The 18,820-nt window shown below is 33.8% G+C and overlaps 1 protein-coding gene and 1 pseudogene across 1 annotated transcript in view; one reads left to right on the top strand and one right to left on the bottom strand.

Annotated features, from left to right (window-relative positions):
* The window catches only part of GOPC (golgi associated PDZ and coiled-coil motif containing), a 47,582-nt gene extending 31,844 nt beyond the window's left edge, over nucleotides 1-15,738 (top strand). The window contains exons 4-9 of the mRNA XM_063096881.1: nucleotides 1,655-1,830; nucleotides 2,862-3,027; nucleotides 5,652-5,747; nucleotides 7,323-7,487; nucleotides 9,813-9,993; nucleotides 14,229-15,738. Coding sequence (XP_062952951.1) covers nucleotides 1,655-1,830; nucleotides 2,862-3,027; nucleotides 5,652-5,747; nucleotides 7,323-7,487; nucleotides 9,813-9,993; nucleotides 14,229-14,359 — 915 coding nt within the window. The 3' untranslated portion in view covers nucleotides 14,360-15,738. The remainder of the gene's footprint in view (nucleotides 1-1,654; nucleotides 1,831-2,861; nucleotides 3,028-5,651; nucleotides 5,748-7,322; nucleotides 7,488-9,812; nucleotides 9,994-14,228) is intronic.
* Nucleotides 11,109-11,624, bottom strand: LOC134378176 (peroxiredoxin-like 2C; annotated as a pseudogene).
* Nucleotides 15,739-18,820: the final 3,082 nt, after the last annotated feature.

Genomic DNA, 18,820 nt, shown 5'->3' with positions numbered 1-18,820 from the left:
TTTATTTAAAAAATATATATGTATATGTTTTTTAAGATTATGGTATTTGCTGCCTTGTATTCTCGTGTATCATATTTTAATGTTGGTCAAAACAGTAGACCGAAGCAGATAGTTAAATTAGTACCAAGATATTTTCCATGAGTTGCTAAAAGTTTGCTTGAATTTGTTTCTTTTCTTCTCAATATTCAGAATAAAAAGGGAAATAATTACTTACAATAATCAGTGCCCATATAATAGAAACAAAACTATTTGCCATTTCCTGAAGAGAAACAGTTTTTCCTGGTGCTAAGGCAAATTTTTATTTAAGTTCTCATAAAGGGGACATGGTGGTGTAGTGAACACTGTCTTCCACATCTTGCAAACAAATACAACCATATTTTCGTAGGATTTGTGAATTTTGTAAGTCTAACAAAGTAAAAGCAGTTGTACCTAGGATAAATGCAAGTTTACAGTGTTTGGGTACTTTTGATCAAAAATGACACTTAAAATATCTATTGGAGTCATTATTCAACTCTGAGAATGGTTTGTTTGGCCACACAGTTTGTGTGCATATTTGACTTAAAATTTGCCTGCTTTGTGGCAGGACTTTGTACCTTCCAGTTTGTACTTTATTTTTTCTTGTACCCGCCTATCTGTTCTGTGCTCAGGTCCTGAAGGCATTTACATTTGTATCCCTTGATTTATAGGAGTAGACAGACTGTACTTTATACTTTTTATATTGAACATAATTTCTCATATATAAACTTGTGATAGAAATTTGAGGGCAAAGATCTTGAGGTTATGTTTTCTCTCTAACACCTATAGATTCACATGTATAGACTGTCTACCAAGTTGAGCTTAGGATGGCATCCTTTTATGAGAGCTAAAAATGGATAATCATCCTACTTCTTAGGAGGCAAAGGAGGCTAATGTTTTCCTGAGAAAACAGTCCTACATCCACTTTAACATACAGACAGATCCCAAAGTTCAGTGATAATCTGTACCATAGATATGCTCATCTATAAAAATTTTAATGTCTTAATGTTTTGATGCAGTTTTTACCAGCAGTTCTCTATGACTATAAATTGTTTTTTTTTTAAAATTAGAACATCTCTTCTAATTTAAGCATTGTAAGTTTCTTGTATTTGTTCAAGATAAATAGCTATAAAATGTATTTCTGTGTAACTGAATGCTTTTGACTTGCCTTATAGAGTTGTTGCATTACACTTAATTTGGTGTTTGGGAACAAACACCAGAATGATTATTTTTATATTAGTCTAGTTTCTTCAGTCATTTTTAGAAAGTAAATAGCAGATTCAATTATTCACTGAAGTTACTCATATTAATATGTGGTAATATGAGTTTAGAGTAGACTATTTCTCTAACAATCCTCAATATTGGGGTGCCCCATGGCATGCAAATTATCTTATCTAGAAGTGGTTCCAAGATGTTATAAACTTGTGATAGAAATTAAATAGCTAGTTAAGAAAAAACAGATCCAAACCTTTGTGGTCCATTTTATAGAGATAAAGTAGCAATTTTTATCATATGCTTTTATTGTTGGCGTTATAGACAGACATTTGCTTCTGTGTATCTTAAGGAACATGATATACTGCTAAGAGTCTTAAAATTAAGTATTTTCATTAATTTATGTTTTTTAAAAAAATTACAATAGGAAAGAGAGCTTGAAGCAAACAAAAAAGAAAAAATGAAAGAGACTCAACTTGAAGCTGAAGTGAAATTATTGAGAAAGGAGAACGAGGCCCTTCGTAGACATATAGCTGTTCTCCAGGCTGAAGTTTATGGTGCAAGACTGGCTGCCAAGTACTTGGATAAGGAACTGGCAGGAAGGTGTGTAAAAAATGGTATGCTTGTACTCTTAGGTGATGAAATCAGGTATTTAATGAGGTTGCCTCTTATCTCTTGTGGTAAATGAAACATTAATCTTTACTTTCAGAACTATTTTGTAATTGGTTATAGCTTACTGTTGTTAAATTAATATTGACACCATTATATATTGCAGATTTATTTATCTGTACCAAATAAATATGGTTTACATATACAAACGCACACAAATAGTAACTTACTATCAAATGGTAATCACTCTGTAGAGCAGCACTTTTCAGCTATTTCCTACCTTGACACGATAACATAACATGATGTTCACACGTATAGCAGAACTTCTATGAGAAATTCTTTCTATGATCTTTCTTGCTCTTCAAAAAAAAATGTTGAATTAATGACTGATTTTATTATAATAATACACGGCATTCTGATTGCATTCATTTTGTTAAATAAATTTTTCACAAACTTTGGTGATTTATTATTTTCTAAGTCATTTTATGCTCATTGTTTTAATGTTTCAATTAAGAACTGATACAGAGCAAAAAGAAAAATTTATATCCTCTTAAAGTACAAATTTTCTAATAACTTTTACCACATTTAAAATGATCATTTTATAAAAAGACACTGTCATTAGAAGAAATATTTTGTATAGTTAATCGCATCTAAAAGCTAGTATTTAATAGTATCTGAGTTCAGTTAGCTACCTTGTTGCGTGCAAGACGTAAAACACATGTTAATTGACATTAATCTCATAAACTGTTTTTTGGATGTATTTGAATCAGGTATATGACTAAAGGAGGTCTCATTCATTCCTTTTTAAAAAAAATTTTTTTTTTACTGGTTTTGCCTTGAAGATATCTGTTCTTTTCAAAGTTTTCATATCTTTTCATATAGTTATAAATCTGAAAGGCATCAGGAACTTTTATCACAAATCGAGATTTATTGAAAAGCTACTTAAGTTCATTAATTCTATTGAATTCTCTCTATAGTAAGCATAATGAAAAACTAACTAAATGAACTCTCTTCCCAATATGAAGAGTTCAACAAATACAATTACTAGGACGAGATATGAAGGGACCTGCTCATGATAAGCTTTGGAACCAGTTAGAAGCTGAAATACATTTGCATCGTCACAAAACTGTGATCAGAGCCTGTAGAGGACGTAATGACTTGAAACGACCGATGCAAGCACCACCAGGCCACGTACGTTTGCTTTGCTGCTGCTTCCCCCTCAGCCTCTTCTTTCTTTAATTGTAGTCTTTTCCATTCTTTCTTTTATTTGAGTAGCATTTAAAACCTTTACTTAAAGTGTGAAAATGAGATTCAACTTACTTAAAATAGATACAAATTTAAAGTTTCAGCAACCCATAGAAATTTTGGTGGCTCTTCACAGACTTACTGATGCCCTCAGAGTGATATTTCTGCAGACAGTGAGCCACTGATAGCGAAAGCATATTGCTAGTACTTTGGATCATTTTTCAAAATTTTCCTGGATCATGATTGGGCATGCTTAAATTTGTTTTAAGCTTAGTTGAGAGTGTGTGTTCATAATGACAAATTAGCAGATATTTTTGTGCAGTTCTTTTAAGGGAATTTTTGGTGACTAAATCTAAGTAGTTTCTGTACTAACATTTGCATCTGTTTGGTCCTGGAATAAGATGGAATTTGAGATCTGTGTCCAATCATCTACTTCTGTAGCCACCATCACACAGGAGCTTTCTTTTCTATCTGGATAAATTTTTACTAAATTTCATTAAACAGCTGCTTGATGATGCAAGCCTTAATATATGAAAGCTTATCTAACTGGTATATCGTGGCTCACATATCTTAGGTAGTACCAGATAAGTGTGGCCTTAAATAGTAAAATAATTTGTTCCTCTGCAAAGATTAATGTGAGAGGAATTGGTATGTACCTAGAGTTGATGGAAGAGGACTGGGGACTGCCATAAGCACTTATGACATTGTCTCCTCTAGGAAGTAGATTTGGGAAATGGAGAGGATAGGAAGAAGACAAAGTAGTTTGTGTTAGGTGGTCCAAGTATAAAAGCGTGCCTATGAAAGTGGCTAAATATGAGGCTGGCATAAATATGGCATAAATATGAGGCAGTGGCCAGATGACCAAAGTTATTTTATGATAAATAAAGGTGTTTTAACTTTAACCTGATAATCATGGAACTTTTAAATAAAATAGCAGATTTAATAAGATTTATATATTTTTTCTGTCAGTGACCTTGATATAGTGAGGAGGATGTATTGGAAGAGGGCTAAACTGGAGTTGAGGCAATACATTAGAAAGATATAATGCTAATAATACAAGGAGAAAGTGATGAGGGCAGGGGAGGTAGCATTTGAGGGGAAGGACAAGTTTGAGAGAATCAGAATCTGGGGGACTTGATTGGTGACTGACGGCTTTTGGTTAAGTAGGTGAATGAGAAGGAAGAGTCTAGGTTTTTGGTTTGAGCGACTGAGTGAGATATGACACTCCATGATAAAGGAAATAGAGGAAAAGGAAAGTTTTGGGGTAAAGATGATGAGATCACAGTTTTAGATTTGTAGTGTTTGAGGTGCCATTGGGACATCTAAGGTATAGCCAGTTGGACATAAGACTCTGGAATTCAGGAGAGAAGTCTGAGTTGGTGAAATATTAGGGAAGTCATCCATCTATTATAATGGAAACCATAGGATTGGTTATGTTACTCAGGGAAGGTATATATAAAGTAAAAAGAGTAGGAAGCCAAGGATGGAAACTTAAGGAGTGAGGGAAGGAAATGATCACTAAAGGAAGGATCCTTAGATGGAGCTGTCACATATAGGCTACCTAGGAAAGTGGTGTTATGGAAACCAAGGAAAAGAGAGGGTTTCAAGGAGGGGGCAGTGAACATGATCAGTTTTCTGCAGGGTTCAAGTAGGGTAGTGACTAAAAAGTGTTAATTGGATGTAACAATATTGGTCACCAATGGCCACAGAAAGAAAAATCCAATGGTGCGAGTAGGGGCAAAACTTTAATTACAGTGATCAGACTATTGGATGTCAGAGACAAGGAAGTAGATACGGTGAGGATGAACATCGTGTGGAGGTTAAGGAAACAGGGAGGAGGATAGTTGCTAAAGAAGATGGTGGAGGATTGAAAGTTTTTTTTGTTTTGTGTTTGTACATGGTCACCACTCTAAAGGGGAAGGGGCTTGGAATTTGTTTATCTGCTGAATAGGAAAGGAGTTTAGTAGAGAGAGAAAGAGTAAAAAGTACCAGAGGAAGAATTATTAATGGAACAAGGACCTTTATTTAAGAAGTGGACTACAAGAGCATGAAGGAATGAAAAAGTAATAAATGATCTTATTGGAAATTTGTTTTCTAATTCTACAAATCAGTTAAAATAGAAGTAGATCTTTAGGATATTTTCCAGAGAAGACAGACAGTTACCACTTTTATTTCTTAAAGATATCGGTTCGTCAATTCCTGGCAATAATTCTTTTTGTAATATCCTACAATTTAAAAAGATACGTATCAATATGAGAATTGTTGACAAAAGGGTGAGAAAATCATCCATGAGGGTACTTCAAAAAGTTTGTGGAAAGATAGAATTAAAAGATAATACAAATCTTTCCATAAACTTCTTGAAGTACCCTTGTATAAATTTCACCATATTAGCAGAACAACTATTTTCATTTTTCCTATTAATTACTTTCTTTAACACTAACTATACTGTGTACACATACCAAAACATTAATAAAGATTTCTAAAAGCAAGTTATATAGCATGAGATTACTTTATTTGGTATGTTATTTAAATGATACTAATTTTTCTTCTTTTTTTTTTTCTCCAATAAGGATCAAGACTCCTTAAAGAAAAGCCAAGGTGTTGGTCCAATTAGAAAAGTTCTTCTCCTTAAGGAAGATCATGAAGGCCTTGGCATTTCAATTACAGTAAGAAGTAGTGCTTCAAGTTTCCCTTTCTCCAGTTAATCTAGTATAATCATGTTTCTTTGTTGGACATCACTGGGGAATCAAGTATTCTGTATATGTTTTCTAAATAACTAAATTTATCCCCATGGCCAAATCTATCCCCCCTTAGCCGGGAATCTGGCCCACGCTGGAGCTTCCATAGACCTTACAATCTTCTCTCTACACCTAGTGGGTTTCTCCTCTATCTTAGGAGCAATTAACTTCATTCCTACCATTGTCAACATAAAACCACCAGCGATATTCCAATACCAACCTCCCTGTTCATATGATCAGTTCGTATGGCCATGGGGATAAATTTAGTTACTTAGAAAATATATCCAGAATACTTGATTTAAATCAAGTTATTTAAATTTAGTTTTTTAGTTATTGAGATTGAAATTTAGTTTAAATTTAGTTATTTAGTTAAATTTAATTTAATTTAATTATTTAGAAAATATATTCAGAATACATCAACACTTTTGTGTAAACATTTTTGTTATGACTCAGGTTATGGTTCTCTACCATATACTGTGACGTCTTTAGGAGCCTTTGGGAATAGCTATGGCTATTTTCTTTTGCATTAAATGGCTCCAGATTGTATTATTATTCTTTCTAGGGTATGTGTTCTTTTTCTTGTCTTGTTTTTTAGCTGTCAGATTCACTGGCTCTTGGGTCCAGATATTATATATTCTTTTTTAATTTGATGCCTTTAAAAATGGTTGTCTTGGGCAACATTCCTGAGAGCAGTCTATTATAAAGTACATATATTTAGAGTCATTTTGTTGTAGTCTCAGTACTTTACTGAATAAGGTGGTTTTACTCTAATTTTCACATGGTAATACTTAGGCACTGCATAAGTTCATTTGTTTTCTGGCATTGCTCAATGTAGAAATGTTTCTTATAATAAAAAGTTCATCTCATCTACATTAAATACTTATTTTTTTAATGCACTGTCCTCAAAGAACATAAATTTTAGTAGGAGAAATAAGACACACACACTTGCATGCACACACCCATACACATAACTATGATACAAGTTAGAAAGGGATAGTACCAAACACTGTATTTCTCCAATTCTGCATTGCTTATTTTTCACATCTTAACATTTCTGAAATAGAGATTCATTGTATAATTTTACAGTTATTTTGGTGGTACATTAAATAATTGTTCTTGCCATTTATAGCAATTTAGATTTAATAAAATATAAAATATAATAGTGCTTGTGGAGTACTAATCCATAAGTATTTTCATTTATGTTTAAAAGTTTAGCCAATTGTAATTTTTTTTGGTTTTTAGGATTTTAGTTCTTTTGGCTCTGGAATGTATTTTAGAAAAGTACATGCTATTAATCATTTTATCCAGAGGTAACTCTTTGATACTCAGAATAATTTATTTACTGTTACCTAAGTAGCAAACAAAGTGTCACCCAGCATTTATAAAGATAATATAGGTGCTTATTGAAATATATTTTTAAGAAAATATTTTATTTCTAGAATAGTCTGTGACTGTATTTTACAAAGAGTAAACTAATTTACTGCCTCTTTTTGTTGTTGTTAGGGTGGGAAAGAACATGGTGTTCCAATCCTCATCTCTGAGATTCATCCAGGACAACCGGCTGATAGATGTGCAGGGCTACATGTTGGGGATGCTATTCTGGCAGTCAATGGAGTTAACCTAAGGGACACAAAGCATAAAGAAGCTGTAACCATTCTTTCCCAGCAGGTAAATTCCCTTTATGTATGAGGGTAGTTCAAAAAGTTCATGAAAAGACTTGTATTATCTTTTAATTCCATTTTTCCACAAACTTTTTGAAGTATCCTTGTAATTAGAATCAGATCTAGTAATTGTTTCTTTCTGAATCTGTTGAATACTTTGTACTTCCCTACAAAGTTTCTCAAGTAGTAAAGAGTTTATAGATAAATATTTTTTTCCTTTGATTTGGGACTTTTATAGATAACATTCAGTCAGGTTTACTGAAAAAGGGCCATTTTGTTTATTCTATTCCATGGCTGCATGGAAAAGCATAAGTCCTCTGTATTATAGTATCTTCATCTGTATGGTAAAAATTCAAATAGAGCTGTAAGGATTGAGTATGTTAATACATGTAAAGTAGTCAGAACAGTATCTAGCACTTAGAAAGCAACATCATTAATGACCAAAACATACAAATTAAAAGATATTACAGAAAAGATGCTGCTAGAAGTGGATCAATTTTAGTCAGAGAATACTAGAACTGAAAGGGCCCTAAGAAATCATCTAACCCAACTGTCTTACTTAAAAGAGAACTATAGTATTAGTGAACTAAGGTTTTAGAGATTAAAGGATTTTCTCAGAGCAGATAAATTATAGAATTGGGATTCATATCCAGGAGTCATATTTGTTATCCATTGTACTTAAAATTTTTATGTTCTTTTGTTTTTTTCCTTTGAGGAGAGAGGGAATTAGAGAGGTGTTGGCAGTACATTGAGATGTTTCTTGGATCATCAGTATGGTATGCCAGTATGGAATTGAATCTGAGAGTTGAAAATGATTTTATAGCTTATTGGTTCAACTCTACATAATGCATGAATCTCCTCTACAACATCACTACTTAAATAATTGCTTTAAAGGAAGGACTTGCTGATATTCAGCCACTCCATTCCATTGTACAGTGCTGATTTTTAGAAAGCTCTTGCTCATATTAAGCCTGAAATCTGTCTTTGTGACAGCTACTCACGGATCTAATGCTGTCATCTAGAGCTTTACTGAAGATCGCTACATTATCCATATAGCTCCCCAAAATGGTGTTTTTAAAGCATTAACTGATAGGGGAGATCTAAGATGTTACCACAGGCTCTTAAATTAGTGTTTTCTCAACCCAACATGGCTGTCATCCAGTAGTAGAACAAGAGTGGGATGAATGGCAGCTGTGGGAAAGGAGCACCTGATATAAGTTTTAAGGAATTGTTAAGCACATATGAAACTACTGAGGTATAACCTTTAACTGCTGTCAAAGAGGAGCACCAAAGAGACTAGTGGGTAGCAGTCAAAAATGGCATGCTTTCCTTTGAGCAAAAGCAGGCCATAATTTTCAGAGAGTTGCAAACACCAGACTTGTATGTAGTGCTTATAGTCTCTTATTAAATGATAATTATACTTTGAAATTTTTTTAATATAAAATGATCTATAAATTTTTATTTGAACGTAAAATTATTATGAAAGAATAACAGTACAAATATTACGCATTTAGTCTGGCATTGTAGAAAGGGCCAAGGACTTTAGAGTCAAATTTTTATTTTTCTGTGTACTTATTCATCATATTGGGAAAATTATCTGCTCTCTCCAGGGCTTACTCAGGGTTCTCATTCATGTAAAAGAGACAATAATAGGGTTATTCTGAGGATTGAAGGCTATAATTCTGCACAGTAAATATAGTAATTACTATTATTACTAGGTAGAAGAATACTTTAACACTAAGTCTGGTACTCAGTGAAAGTTAAGATTCAACACCTATTCAATAAGAAATAAGAAATCGTTGTGTAGGTATTTCTTGAATTAATTAAAGAAAAGTTTGTATGATGCCCTTATGTGCAAGTTTATTTACTATGTCAGTAATCAGATGGAATTGCTGAACTGCCATTTGTGAAGTGCAAATAGCAAAATGACTTTTAAACTGAACCAAGTGTTTAGTTTAAAAGTCTGTAAAGTTCCAAAGTTTTGTAAATTTAACAGTTAAGCATCCTTTTTAGTTTTAGATTTACTAGCAAAAGTATTGTGATCAGTAGAAAGAGCTACTATAATGTTAAAAGGAAATTACTTGTAGAGTAATTTCACTACATTATCCACAGTGCTCCCCAAAATGTAGAGTATTCATGGAGTTGGTCTGGACATGATGGCCTGTCAGACCCCTTCTACTTCTGCAGATTCTAGAATTTCATTATTTGTCATCTAAAAAGGAGCTGTATCTGAGATCTCTCCACTCCTAAGCCTCCCCTCAGTGAGATTGTGAATCCGTTTTTAATTACAAGTACAATAATTTGACATCCTCATTTTCTTTTCCTATCTTAGAGAGGAGAGATTGAATTTGAAGTAGTTTATGTGGCTCCTGAAGTGGATTCTGATGATGAAAATGTAGAGTATGAAGATGAGAGTGGACATCGTTATCGTTTGTACCTTGATGAGTTAGAGGGAGGTGGTAATCCTGGTGCTAGTTGCAAAGACACAAGTGGGGAAATCAAAGTGTTACAAGGTAAAAATCACTAAAAATTATTATTGACATATTCATTATTAATACATTTTTAAAATATAAAAGCCTCAGATGTTCTTCTCTAACACTGTTTTAATGATGGGGAAATCAAAGAAATGAATAGCTTTTTCTCTTGCTTATAGTTTTATTGTGCATAGAACATGGTAATCATGCTAAAAATTTTTTTACATATATATTCTTCTAGATTCATCTTGGACTTTAAGACAAGTACATCACCAGTTAATGAACTATAAGTGGTCCTTCAAAAATAAATGAAACTCAGGCTGAGCCCGTGGCGCACTCGGTAGCGTGCTGCGCTAGCAGCGCGGTGACGCTCCCGCTGCCGCGGGTTCGGAACCTATATACGAATGACCGGTGCACTCCCTGGCTGAGCGCCGGTCACGGGAAAAAAAATAAATAAATAAAAAATAAAATAAAATAAATGAAACTCAAGTTTTCTAGATTCTTAAACAAAGACCAACATGTAGAGTCAGGATGTGTGATTTGAAGACCTTTGGTTTAGTTCCTTTGCTTCATTTATGCACTTTTTCTTTTTTTTTTTTTACTGGCAATATTTTGTCATGTTTATTTCCTGTCTTTTTTCTAAGCATACAAAAATAAACATATGCATATGTGGTTATATTGTTCACAGAATTTGATATCCTGGTTTTTTTACTGAATAAAATGGTCTTGAGCTACTTTCCCTTCCTCCTATATATTCTTCATAAGAATTTATTATTTTAATTGCCCCCCCCAAATCTTTCATTGAATGGATATACCATAATGTAAAAGATTGTAAAGAATGTTATTTATAATTTTAAAGCTTTGAAATTTAATTTTATATATTTATATTTTTACAGCTATTAAATTTTTATTTTGTATATTTATTTTGTTATTTTGTATAAAACTTTTAAAGCTGTGAAATTTAAAATGTATGTGATATTGACAACTGATGCCTCTCAGCATGCAGTTCAGCTGGTACATGGTCTCTTTGTTTTCATAACCCCTCAAAGGCTGGGAAGAGCCAGCAAGTTAGACACTGCACAAGGATATTACACCCCAGCATTTAAGGTCACATTCATGAGAGTCCATTTGCAAGCAACAGATTCCGAATTGAATCACACATGGAGAACTGAAGGTCTGCTCATAAAGTTCACATGCTGAATTCCTACAAGCTATAAAACAGAGTTTATGGATTTGTGATCCAACCTGTTCTTATCAGGATGTATACAGTGGATGTTGTTAGCTGGACCTATGATGGGGGTTCTGCCTTGCTGGGCTGGGTCTCCTTGAAAATCAAAAAGAGGGCCAGTCACTGCTGACCACAGGCTCCAAATGCTTCCTGATGGTAGATTTGACTTTATATGGGAGCTCTGTCTGGAGGAGACAATTTCTTCACCTCTTTTCATTCTCAATCTTTTATAAATTTCTCTCTCAGGATCAACATAGATTTCAAGACAACTCCCAGTTAGTTTGCAGAAAGGCTCAATATGGTTGGATGACTGTCCAGTCACTATAAGGGCAATGTTTGCTTTTTGTAGGAAACTCTTGGGGATTTTGGCCATGTCTTGTATGTATTCCTTGCAGATGTAGCACAGGAAATGCTGCCATGTGACTGGGTTGGGGGCAGCCATCATGCCCCATGGCGGAGAGCCTGGGATCCTCTCTGCACGGGAGTTGGTACTGGCCTATATATATTTTAAGGAAAAATTCTAGCACTTTCTTTTACATAGAGAAGAGGTTCTTAAATTGTGATCCATGGACCTCTGAGGGTTCCTGAAATCTCTCAGGGGTGTCCATGAGGTCAAAGCCATTTTTTTCATAGAAAGCAATTTTTCCTTGAAAGAATGCCTGACAAATTATGGTTATTCAGACTATTTGGCAGCCATTTTTTTTTTAAATGAACAAAATTAGTCCATCACTTTAAGGAAGACATCGGACAGTATTTATTGCCAGTGGTAAAATGTGAATTTTCAAGTGAGAATTAGAATTTTGTAAAACATGCATCAGTCACTATGAGTTTGACAGCTTCCCAACACTTAAGAACTTTTCTGTTGAGATTGATGGTGATATTCGTAAATGTGATTTTTTGGTATAGTAAAATGGAGTGTGTCAACTTTTAGAATTGCTACATAACTCAGTAATGCCATATTTTTAAAATGACCAATGCATGATGTTACAAAATAGTGAATGGGTGAAAGATTCATTCAAGATGGAAGATAGGCAAATGGATTTTAATGTAACAGATTGTGAAAAGTTCGTTGATAATGTTTCAAATTCCACATTGTCATATTTTGGTGTAATATCAAAGAAAAATATTGAGAGTTATCTGAAAAGCCTGTTAAAATATTCTTCCCCTTTCTAACTACAGATGCTCCTCTACTTACAATGGGATTATATTCTGATAACCCATCACAGATTGAAAATATCATTGAGTTAAAAATGCATTTAATACACCTAACCTACTGAACATCACAGCTTAGCTTTACCTACCCTAAACTTGATCAGAACACTTACATTAGCCAACAGTTGGGCAAAACAATCTAACACAAAATCTATTTAATAATGAGGTGTTGAATATCTCATGTAATTGGTTGAATGCTGTACTGAAAGTGAAAAGCAGATGGTTATGAAGGCACTCTAAGTATGTTTCTTCTGAATGTGTATCACTTTTACACCATCATAAGGACAAAAATTCATAAGTTGAGCCATCATGAGTCAGGGACCATTTATACATACCTGTGTGAGGCTGAACTTCCTTTATGTACAGAAGCTTCTTGACTTAACGGTGGGGGTATGTCCCAATAAACTCCACCATAAAATTGAAAAATCATAAGTTGAACCATTGTAAGTTGGAGACCATCTGTACTTGTAACAGACCTAGCAGAAGATGTGAGTCTAGCTATCTTCTATAAAGCCAGATATTAAGGAGATTTGCAAAATTGCAAAATAATGCTACTTTTCTGACCAAAATTATTTTGTTTGGAAAACAGAATTGTCATTAAACAAATATGTGAGTTTTGGGGGTTTTTGTTTTGTTTTGTTTTTTGCGGCTTGCTGGTAGGGGGATCCGGATCCATGACCTTGAGGTTATAAGGCTGTGCTCTAACCAACAGAGCTAACTGGCCAGTCCTATGTTAACATTTACTGGATTTATTTTTAATGAAGTAATAATTTTTTTTTCAGATTTCTTCATTTTAATTACTAATATGATAAACATCAGTAACTATAACCCACACAAACAAAAGCTCTTTGGAATTTTCAATGCATGTTAAGATTATAAAGTCACCCTGAGACCAAAAAGTTGGAGAACTCCTGGCATACAGTTTTAGGTGAACTGATGAATGTTACCCTTTTGGTAAATCTGTGGTATGAATTGTCTACACAAAGACAGCAATAGCAATTGTTTTCCCCATGCATCTTGAACAAAACTATTGTGGCAATATGTCAAAACCTTACACTTGGGCTGCTCTCCCTATGGTTTCATTGTCTTCTACCCTTTCTACTCTTTTCTGTCAGGATTAGAAGGCTTGTCTCTTTTTTTGCAGCTGAAGACTAGACAACTCTGTCATAGATGCAAACTGCAGACACTTAAAATGTGACTCAAGTAACCAAAAATGTATGCTTATATGCGATATCACTATTAACTGTCTCAAATCACAAAAATCTATTGGTTATTGTTTAGCACATGTCCATACTTCATAGCTCACTAAATAGATGATGTCATCTTACTTATTTGCAAGCCTATTATTGGTTTTGTAGATTAACCAAAGTTAGTTTTTTAAATTTTAGCTAGACATTGTCTTGCCAACAAACTAGTTTTTTAGCAGTCAACTTAATGTGTGCCTCAGTGACTGAAGTTAAAGTAATATGAAAGCAAAAGTGTAAAATAGAAATATAATTCACACTTCAGTAGATATTTGTATAAGTAGAATTGACTGAATTTTCAATTGTATGTTATCGGTTCCAAGTTTCATAGGAAATGTTATGTAATTATGTAATTTAGATTGGTCTGATAGATAACGTTTTAAAATCTGTATAGTGTTTAATATCTGCTATAAGAAGAAACAATTCCCTTGTTAGAGTATCTAACTTGATAAATCTAAGGCCCCGTTATTTTGCCTCATAAATTTGCCTTTAATTACACTGGGCATTTCTTTGATTTTTTTGTTCAGTAAAATTATAAAACTAAATTTTTTTAGACCAGAAAGTATATGATTTTTTTCTTTTCCTTTCAGGATTTAATAAGAAGGCAGTAACTGATGCACATGAAAATGGAGACCTGGGAAGTTCGAGTGAAACTCAACTAGATGACAGTGCTTCAAAATTAGATGATCTGCACAGTCTATATCATAAAAAACCCTATTAAATTGACTGTTTCTCCAGACAAGATTGTTAATGAGACTATTCTGAGTTTGGGGCACTAGGGAAGATGGTGACAAAGACTATACAAGATCAATGGGGGCTTTTGGTTGCCTAAATGAAAGGCGGGTACCTCAGGGCTTCATGTGAACAATTCTAAATGCATAAAACCCCCTCTTTTCTGTGGTATACCATAATTAGCTATCGCATGTAAAGCAGTTTTGATTTTCTTGAAATTGTAAGCACCAAAGCATGTGTTTCCCAAAGGGACATTACTAGGCTCTTAAGTACCAAATGAAGCACTCTTGTTTTATTTGGTTCCTTTTCCATTTAGTAGAAGGACAGTGCTAACTGGAATTTTATAAGAAATAGCCATTAAATATAAGAGAAATGAATTCATATTATATGTTCCAGAATGTTAACTATGGTGTTTCAAAGGACAGAACTTGACTCAACGAATTGCAGGGTCATAAGTTTGAATTTAACTGAAGGAATGATTTAGGTTTTTTGGGTTTTTTTTAAAAAAAAAACCTGATATCTAAATCTGAATCAGTTCTTAATAATCATTTATTGTAATAAATTTGCCTATCAGCTTTATTCAATGCAGTACAAAATAGTTTTCTTTAAGCAATCCTTTATCAGTGCTGCACTAGAAATAGTTTCTGAAAAGTGCTGTACATTTTACTTTACAGGTTTTGTTTTGTTTTGTTTTTAAGAAGTGCAGATGAGTGTAAAATAGCTGTTCTCAATTATGTTGATCTGTGTGCACGGTATTGGAGCATTACAGTATTGATATTTAGTCTCAAGTGTTTGTTTTCTGGGATCCACAAAAGATGGTTTTATACATTTTGAGTTGTTCATAAAATTTCTTGTGATAGTCCTGGCAGTTAGAGACAAACTTTTCTGGCAGTAAAAGCTCAAGTTTATTACAATGTTATGAAATACATTGCATTCAGACATCATTTTTTTAAGTAACTGATTTGCCAATCATCTAAAAAGCTGGGGGCAAAGTTGGGCAAGATGAGGTGAAGATGTTTTGATGCAGTAATTGTTTTGGTTGGGTTTTCATGTCAGTGTATGTTTGACTAAAGTGCTTTTCATATGCAAACTCTATGAATTTGTTAGTTCTCTTCATCCCAGAATTAAGCATGGAGTGCTGCCTCTTTCATTTACTGTTCTTCAGGCCATTGTATCCTGCTGGGCAAAGTCAAAACATTGCATTTAAAGAGGTGATAGTTTTGCTAATATCACTTTTAAAGGATATACATTTAAGGGAATATTAAATGGGAGAAAGCCTACAAGGCTTTTAGAATATTATAAGTATCTTCGTTTCTACTATTCAGATGTTATGTGATAAAACACATTTTCTTGTCTGTCCCAGATGCATTGTATATTTGTTCAAAGTTAACTCTATAAGATGTATATACTTTATTTTGTGATTTTGCTATTTATAAATTTAATGTTTTAACTGTTGCTCATTTATGGTTTGTTTTGGGTGGTTTTGTTCATCTATACTATCACTGTGTTAATCCATAATAGAAGTATACTGCACAGTGTGTATTGTTACTGATATTAAAACACTTTGTAGCATAACTTTGTTGCCTCTAAGCAAAAGCTAGTATTTAATTGTACAACTGAATAAGCAAGTTACATATTATTGTTTGCTACTGGCAGGTTAAGCCTCATGAAAGAAAAAAATTGTGTTTTCCTCATGCGTTTGCTCTACATCAGACACATACCCCATGCATGACGAGATCTGCAAACTGGATTTTAGCTAGTGTATTAATTTAATCAAAAATGTTTTCATTGTAGCACATCTGAAAACTTTTTTGCTGTGACATAAAACCATGTTATTCTTATCTTACACAGCCTGGGATAGAATAACCATAGCATTTTTTGCCAGAGAATATCTTTTATTTGTTATGACTGAATCCTTAGGAAATATAAGCTACAGCCCTTTGATTTTCAAGAACCACCTAAAAAGTCTGTAAAGGTTCTTTTTTTTTAGAACCTTTAGAATTGTCATTTTTGTGAGGTCACTGTGTAGTTTGAAGGATTGTATGAGATGGTTACGATGTAAATTCCTTTCAAGGACTGAAAACAGTGAAAAGTTTTCTGAGTAGGTTAAAATTCCACAAGTCAGTTTCCTTTTCATTCCTGCTTCACTGTGGTTTGAGGCTTGCATGACAGCACTATTGCTCTGATGCTACTGTGAGCTTCCTGTCAAGTGTTAGAAAGTACCAAGTTAAAAGTTCATTTTAGAATATACGGTCTTTGTGGATGAACAAAGAATTATAGACTTTTTCCAAAGGATTGAGTGAGAACCAGTTTTTATATTTTCTCAAATATAACACTGAAGTTTCTAGGACAAAACCAAACAGATAAGGAAGGAACTGTTGCAAAGCCATTACAATGAAAGAGGGAAAGGAAAAGAAAAATACACACATGCAAACACAAACAGAATAGTTGAGAAAAATTGTTCAGTAGAATGTGAGGGTTGTGTATATGTGTGTATATATTTACACATAACCTCTTATAATCCTCTTTTATAGTACCTCTGTTATAAATATGATGGAAAAGCAACATTTGGATTATGGGACTATTGTTAAAATAGCTTTAAAAACAATGAAGATTTTTTTGAGTCTTGGTAACCATAACTGAACAGCACAGCTTGTCCTTGGTGCTGGTTTTTTTCCCTATCACAGTGGACTTACTTTGTTTTCATGTTTAGAAACAAAAAGTTATATTGATTCATGTGTAAATTGCACGTTATTTGACATCCTTATTATGGTCCACTATTCCACCTATCTGGTCTTCCACTTATGATCAGCCTCAAATCTGTAGGCAAATCTTATGACAAATGTACTGTATCTACTTAAGTTGAGTTTAATATTTTTTTATTAGCCTGTAAATAAAGAAGGCATCTTCTACATTAAAATGCTATGATCTCATTTTTTAAAAATAAACATTTTATGTTTCTTTCACAGTAAATATTTTGGTTTATTATTTATTTTTAGTAGCTTTGATTATTTGTACCAAAATGCATGAAGTTTATGCAAAGGCTGAATGAACGTAGTTACTATGGTGGCACAATATATTTTGGGATAGGAATTAACTGTTTGATGTTAAGAACTGTTTAATCCAAGATAGTTAAAAACATGTTGGCTGAAAAGAACTGCCAGAGCAATGTGGGACCAGTTTTTTGTTGAAACTTAGCAGATGGCAAAACCCTAGTCTCATTGGCTTAGTTTTGTGTTATAAATATTGACAGCTGATGTTATCTAGGAGGATAACATTAATAAAAATTCTAAAACCAATCCAGTTAGATACTATTTAAGAGGATATTCTTCCCTTTTATTATCTTAGTATATATAATTTAGAAGTTCCCAAATTATATGTAAAATAATTTTTAGAAAACACTTATAAATTCACATAAATCATATTTCAGAAAATGAGTTATGAACACTTAGAAATACTTACTTTTTGTCATTGACCAACCTTGATTTCATGCCAGTACATACATGCTTTCTGTGTGTTGGGATAATCTCCCAGTTCACCAAGTCATTTGGAAGTCTTTTCTCCAGAATTCATCTCCATAGGTTATTGTTCAATTGATGAAATTTTAAAGATGACTTGCATTTTTATTGTTAATCAGTGTTCTATTTTAGGTGGTTTTATAACTAACTTTTTAAAAAAACTTAAAAGGTATCGCAAATTATTATGTGCTGTTGGTGCTAAACATTTGCTTGATAATAAATCTTTTTCAGGTGTATTTTGAAAGCCATACCCACCACTGTGGCAGCCATTAGAACCCCTCTCTCAGATCCCCAGCAGGAGGGAGCATAGCTGACTGAAGGCTCAGCTGCTGCACTGTGAACTCTGTCCTGCGCACATGCTGAGGCTCCGCTTCTCCACGCTGCTGCCAGCCAATGACTGATCGTGACAGGAATATTATGATTCCTCACCTTTGGCTGGAGGACTCCCTGATGATCTTGCCAAACTCCCTTAGGATTACATTGTAGTCTAAGTTGCTTTCACCCAGCCTGCCTTCCTCCTTTAATTCACCTGGGCTCATCCCTGCATTATAGTCTAGTTACCTCCCACCAACCCCAGCTCCCTCCCTATTTTTCCTCACCAGCATTGCCCCTAATAAATCTATTGCACAGTGGATCCCTTTTTGGTGTTCGTGTCCGCTCTTTGGAGAACACAGACTAATACAAATTGATCTGAGGAAACAGGTAATAAAATGGAGATTAGGAACTGGCTCATCTCCCACTCAATGGGTAATGACAATGACATCTTAGTTGGTAAGTGGAGTTCATGTAGTCCTTGGCCCAAAGTCATGGCTCACTTGCAAAATATTTCACAGATGGTGTGGAGAAACATAGCAGGCCTGTGAACATGTCCTTAGAAAATCCTGTTTACAAGGTTAGCCTTTGGCTAGTGTCCAGCAACTTGGATTTCAGGA

The sequence above is a fragment of the Cynocephalus volans genome, chromosome 5, assembly GCF_027409185.1.
Source record: "Cynocephalus volans isolate mCynVol1 chromosome 5, mCynVol1.pri, whole genome shotgun sequence".
Taxonomy (NCBI): Eukaryota; Metazoa; Chordata; class Mammalia; order Dermoptera; family Cynocephalidae; genus Cynocephalus; species Cynocephalus volans.
Note: the sequence above shows the minus strand (reverse complement) of the source record. Positions and strands in the feature narration are given on the sequence as shown.